The sequence below is a fragment of the Panthera uncia genome, chromosome B4 (assembly GCF_023721935.1).
Source record: "Panthera uncia isolate 11264 chromosome B4, Puncia_PCG_1.0, whole genome shotgun sequence".
Classification (NCBI taxonomy): Eukaryota; Metazoa; Chordata; class Mammalia; order Carnivora; family Felidae; genus Panthera; species Panthera uncia.
This window is the reverse complement of record NC_064809.1, coordinates 73643558-73649664: the sequence shown is the minus strand read 5'-3', so window position 1 is coordinate 73649664 and position 6107 is coordinate 73643558. Positions and strand designations below refer to the sequence as shown.

The 6107-nt window shown below is 53.2% G+C and overlaps 1 protein-coding gene across 4 annotated transcripts in view; it reads left to right on the top strand.

Annotated features, from left to right (window-relative positions):
- The window catches only part of ADCY6 (adenylate cyclase 6), a 16911-nt gene extending 11268 nt beyond the window's left edge, over positions 1 to 5643 (top strand). For all 4 annotated transcript variants that reach the window (XM_049625357.1, XM_049625354.1, XM_049625355.1 and 1 more), the window contains 6 exons: positions 288 to 323; positions 407 to 536; positions 844 to 1107; positions 1911 to 2115; positions 2941 to 3065; positions 3266 to 5643. In XM_049625357.1, the coding sequence (XP_049481314.1) occupies positions 288 to 323; positions 407 to 536; positions 844 to 1107; positions 1911 to 2115; positions 2941 to 3065; positions 3266 to 3391 (886 nt within the window). In that variant the 3' untranslated portion in view covers positions 3392 to 5643. The remainder of the gene's footprint in view (positions 1 to 287; positions 324 to 406; positions 537 to 843; positions 1108 to 1910; positions 2116 to 2940; positions 3066 to 3265) is intronic.
- Positions 5644 to 6107: the final 464 nt, after the last annotated feature.

The following is a 6107-nucleotide window of genomic DNA, read 5'->3' as shown; positions in this document are numbered from 1 at the left end:
GCTAGGCCTTTTGTGTGCACTATTTAGATCTTGTCCCTCTTTTACTGATGAGGAAACAGGCCTAGAGTTAAACATCTTGTTCCAGGTCACAGAACTGGTAAGTGGAGGAGCTAGGAGTGGAACCTTCTCATAACCTCTGCTCTTAATGAGTTAATATAAGCACAAGCCCTGGCCCTGTGCCTTATTTTGTGCTATGTGCTCAGTAAATGCAGTTTCTGTCTCCCCTTCCCTGCCCCCACCCAGCAACCCAAGAACTGATGACTTTGTCTCTTGTATCTTCCTGCCAGGGCTTCTTCCAATGAGACTTTCGACGGGCTGGACTGGTAAGTGAGGGCTCTGGGGCAGGGAAGGGCAGGACTGCCACATGTCTCTTGCAGACACTGAGCTTGACTCTGCTTACCCTCAGCCCAGCTGCAGGGAGGGTGGCACTCAAATACATGACCCCCGTGATTCTGCTGGTGTTTGCTCTGGCACTGTATCTGCATGCCCAGCAGGTGGAATCAACTGCTCGTCTGGACTTCCTCTGGAAACTGCAGGTGACTGAGTGGGCCTCTGGGGCAGGGGGAGGATCCTGGGGACAGAATCTGGGTCAAGCCAGAAATGCATCTTGTTAGCTGGCCAAGGCTCAGGCCCACCCTGGCCCCAAGCCTTCTGTGTGCCCATCCCCTATCCCTGCCTCATTCTGTCCCTGCCCCTATCACCCCTTTGCCTGTTCTTCAGGCCTCATCTGTCCATGCCTTTCTTCTTCCCCGTGATTCCTTCTGATGCCCATCTCCAGGCACTGGCCACTGCACCTATCTCTTGTGAATGTTGGGCAGTGGGTGATGGGTGTGGTGTCCACAGGCAACAGGGGAGAAGGAGGAGATGGAGGAGCTGCAGGCATACAACCGAAGGCTGCTCCATAACATTCTGCCCAAGGACGTGGCTGCCCACTTCCTGGCCCGGGAGCGCCGGAACGATGAGCTCTACTATCAGTCGTGTGAGTGTGTGGCCGTCATGTTTGCCTCCATTGCCAACTTTTCTGAGTTCTATGTGGAGCTGGAGGCAAACAATGAGGGCGTCGAGTGCCTGCGGCTGCTCAACGAAATCATCGCTGACTTTGATGAGGTACTTATCAGGTTGGTTGGTGCTGGCAGAGCGCCTAAGGGAGACTAGCCGGACCAGGGCAGTGGAGAGAACTTTGGATAGGAGGGCCAGCATTGGAGGAGGCGTGGCTGGATTGGGAGGAGGAAGGGAGGTTTGATGGGACCCAGAGATGTTAGGGTAGGAGTAAGGGTAGGTACGGCAGAAACAAGGACAAGGACCCTTGGTGTCCGAGGCAGCGAGGTCAGCCCCAGTGGGGCAGGGTCATCACTGCTGGGGAGCAAAGGACATGACGACCTGCGGAGAGGACATGATAGGTACCGGGTGGATGTTACTGAATAAGAAGGCAGTAAACTGGACAGAACCTCATGAGCCCAAGTAAGCAAGATGGGCCCCTCAATAGAGAAAATGGAAGAAAATGTGAGGAAGTATCCTGAGTATCCAGGTCAGGAATGGGTCATTAGTGTTCTGGAGGAAAGTCACTTCCCTCTGGCACTCAGTTTCCCAAAAAGTGAGGGTTAGAATAATTGACGGCTAATATCCCTTCTATAGTTCTGGATTCTGTGAGCGAGCTTTGGAAGTTGGCCTAAAGCTGTATGCTTGAGTCCTGGCCTGAGGTTCTGATGGCTGTCTTGTAAAGGAGGCCTATTTTCCAAGTTCCTCCCTCAGTCCTGCACTAACTGGAAGACGGGACTCACTCACTAAAAGGATGGGAGCTGTTGAAACAGGGAAGGGGGGGATGAGGCCAAGGCATGGCATGAGTGAGCATTGGGCAGGGTGGGTTTGGCCTCTCTGCCTTGACAGCCAGGTCTCCCTGTGCTGTCCAGATCATCAGCGAGGAGCGGTTCCGGCAGCTGGAGAAGATCAAGACGATTGGTAGCACCTACATGGCTGCCTCAGGGCTGAATGCCAGCACCTATGATCAAGCGGGCCGCTCCCATATCACTGCCCTGGCTGACTATGCCATGCGGCTCATGGAACAGATGAAGCACATTAACGAGCACTCCTTCAACAATTTCCAGATGAAGATTGGTGAGATGGCCCGCTTGCCTGGCAGCTTTTTCCCAGGGCTGTTTCTGGGTGAGGCCAAGGAATCAGGCTGGGGATGGCATCACAGATTTCCCATCAGGAATCCTTTGGGATGTCCTTTTCTCTCACCTCCTAGCTCGTCTCATATTAAGAACAGAGACCATTGATTGAGGGCCTACTGTGTGCTAGGCACTGAGACATCGTAATCCTCACATTGTTATCCCCTTTTACAGATAGAGATTGACTCTCAGATTAAATAACTTGGCCAAGGTCAAACAACTAGTAGGTGGCTGAACTAGGATTCAGAACCAGGTTTATTTAAGCTCTAGTACCTGTACCCTCACCTATGGCCAGTCCAATAAGAGGTACTTCCTCTCAGATGTCCTAGGAGCTGATGGGCGGGAGTAATGGTTAACAGACTGGGTTCTGGACTCATAACTGGTTTAAATTCCGGTTGTTCCATCTACTGGCTTGTTTAGCAAGTTGCCCAACTCCTCTACGTTTCACAAGGTTATCTATAAAATGGGATGATACCTACCTTTTAGGGTTGTTGAAGGGATGAAATAATGGAATGCATAAAGCTTACCAGAGTGGTTGGCACAGAGCAAGCACTCAGTTGATTAACTACTGTTATAGCAATAGCTGTTTTAACTCAGGGGAGCTGCTCAGCTGACATACCCAGATCTTCCATTCTTTACAACCAGGACACTTGTCCCTTTGCCACTTTTCTTCTCTGGGTCCTTCTAAAGGTTCCAGGAGGGGGGATGACTCCCTGGGCTGACTCTGGAACATCCACTAGTCTGTTTCTTGCTGCTGTCCCCATCGCAGGGCTGAACATGGGCCCAGTCGTGGCAGGCGTCATTGGGGCTCGGAAACCACAGTATGACATCTGGGGGAACACAGTGAATGTCTCTAGCCGTATGGACAGCACGGGGGTCCCTGACCGAATCCAGGTGAGGGGGATGTGAGCAGAGGCTGGGAAGGGTATGGGTCCGGAGGGCTTCTGCAGGTCAGCTAGGACAGGGGTAGGGTGGCAGTGTTCTGTGGTTGGGGGTGTGTGGGATGGGGGGCTAGCATGACTAGAAACCCCTGGACCCCTGCAAATGCAGCAGGAAGGATCCCAGGCTAAGTGGGTTCCCCTCCCATCCCCCAGGTGACCACGGACTTGTACCAGGTTCTAGCTGCCAAGGGCTACCAGCTGGAGTGTCGAGGGGTGGTCAAGGTGAAGGGCAAGGGGGAGATGACCACCTACTTCCTCAATGGGGGCCCCCCCAGTTAGCAGGACCCAACTACACATTCAGCTGACAGGACCAAGGTGGGCATTTGAGTGGACTCTGTGCTCGCTGGGTGGAGCTGTGGCAGGGGGCACCGAGCCTCCAGACCCTGCTGACCACAAAAGGGAACCTCCCAGCAGGCTGTGCTTGGACCATGCTCGTCTGCCCTCAGGCTGGTGAACAGGGGGATACCAAGAGGATTATGCAAGTGACTTTTACTTTTCTAATTGGGATAGGGCTGTTCCCTCTCCTCTCTTCCAGCTTTTGGGAGCAGGGGAGGGGGCAGGGCAGCGGCAGAGGCAGCAGGGATTAAAATGGCAGCTTGCCATGCCTACCCTTTCCCTGTCTGTCTGGGTAACAGACTCAGGGCTGGGCCCTTCCTTTCCCTCTTTTTCCTGGGAATATTTTGTACAAAGACTGGGGCAGGCATGAGGAGTGCCTATTCCATGCTTGCCTCTGCTATGCCTGCATCCCCAGCACTGGCCTTGGATACCCCACCCCAGTCGGGTCTTCCTCCTAGGCACAGGGCAGACAAGGGAGATGCTCTGGGGACCCTGCTCTGTCCATATTTCAGGGGAATGTTTCCATTTGCCAAATCCCAGTCCCATGATCTGTCCCCAAAGGGGAACAAAGGGACTTCTGACAGCTCAGATTTAGCCCTAGTTCCTGCACAGCTCCAGGAAAAGGGGCATCTAGCCTCCTTTGGTACTGTGAAAACACCCAGCCAGAAAGCAAGCACGTATGTGGGGATGTCAAAAGGTCAGGAGCTGGAAGTTCACCCGTAGATGCCCAAGAGAGCAGGCTGGCCAGGGAGTGGGGTGGTACCAGACTCTTGATCTGAGGGCCCCATTGGGGTCAGGATCAGGTCACTCTGCCCCCATGCTCTCTTGCTGTCTGCTGGCAAGGGGGCACAGAGCATCTCTACCCCTTCTGTTGCCAAATAGAAAAGGGTCAGGGCATGGAGGAGGGTGACCCTGATCTCAAACCTGTCCTCCCAAGTCTTGGCACTGGGGAGGGCCTGTATGTCTGTGTAATGTGTGTGCCTGTCAGCCTTTTTGTGTGTGTATCTGTTTCCAGGTCTGTGTGTGTCCTTATGGTTCTCCTCAGCTCTCCACCCTGGGTTGCCTCTCTCCTGTGGGCCTCTGTCTTCGGGGAATAAGGCAGGGTTTCTGATTTCAAGGGATGGAGAGAGACGCCTAGGTTGTACAGGAGTAGCATGGGGTGTGGCAGCAAGAGGAAGGTGGCCCTGGGGAGAGGAGTCCTTTTTGTGCCAAATCCCTAAGTGCCATTTGGGGGCCGTGTGTGCAGCATGACTGTCTCCCTGCCTGGGGCAGGGACCCAAGCGCCTGCTTGAGCCTCAGTGCTCATGCACTTGAACTGTCTGGGTTTGGCGGGCAGAGCCTCAGGACTTTCCTGGGTTCCCCAGATGGTGGTATACTTTGGGACTGGGGTAGCATGGGATCCCTCTGAGGACCCAGATACTGGTACTAGGGGATGGGGCAAGGGAACCTGAAACTTGGCTTTCCCCAGCCTTCAGTCTCAGTCTAGCATGTTCCTGGCTCCCCAGTCTCCATGAAGCCTTCAAGGGCTGGAAGGAGGGTCAGGAGGTTGGACTCTAGGTTCCCTTCCTATCTCTGCCTTCCTTTTACTCCTTTCCCTGCAACCTCCTTGCCACCTAACTTAGTTGGTGCCTTGGTTTCTCTGTCTGTCTGTACCTATTTAAGCAGAGGCATTAGCCTGAATTTTGCTTGAAGATCATTTTGTGTTAAAGATGATTAGAGAGACAGAGAAGAGGGTTCCAGAGTTGCTAAGTTTGGGGAATGAAAGGGGTGGGTGGCACCCTTGCCCTTCCTCATGCCTTTTCTGACTCGAGCTCCTTGCAGAGGCCTGGTTTCTGGCTTGCACTGCCTGCCTTGGGGGATCTTGATGCATCAGTCAAGTGGGTCATCAGGCACTTCATTAGCTATGGCAGGAGGAGGGGAAAAGACTAGTTGGTCCAGAGAGAAGATCAACTCTCTCTCCCCAGACATATCCCTGGATGGGAAAGGGACTGCTTGGAGCCCTGGGGTGGGGATAGGGGTGTAAGGAGACCAGAGTGGGAAGACCTCAGTCTTGGGTGATTTGTCTTTGCTTCTTGTCAAGTGGGAGGGACTGTCCAACACCCTGACTCCCCATACCACAGTGCCAGCCATGCCCTTTTCCTGGGCTACCATTGCCCCCTTTCTCACCAGTTGGTGGGGGAGTCAGTGGATGGGAGGCCCATGGACTTTGGTTTTATAATGTAACCACTGTGGGGGTGGGGGAGGGTGGTATACCATGTATTTCAGTGAAATATTTAATATATTTAAATATCAATAAAATCAAACTCTTTGTAAAATTCCCAGCTCTCTGAAGATGTTCTGGGCCCTGGGTTGGGTCAGAAGTGGCAGAGCCAGGTATAGGAGGCAGCCTTTCCTCTGTGGCTAGAGGGTTTCCTCTGGTTTTTTCCCTGCCAAGCTGAAGCTGCAGTGTCTTCAGAGAGCATGACTACTCTAGGCCCTTCAGCATCATGAAGACCATTGTGTGTCTTCCCAGACTTGTTACTCGGACACCTGCCGTTCCTGAGGTCAAGGACACCCTCAGTAGTCTTTCCTGTACCTTGGCCCCTCCCAAACCAAACACCAAGTTCTGGCTCCCACACATCTGATCTCATAGGAATTTGGGCATTGGAATAATTTCCCT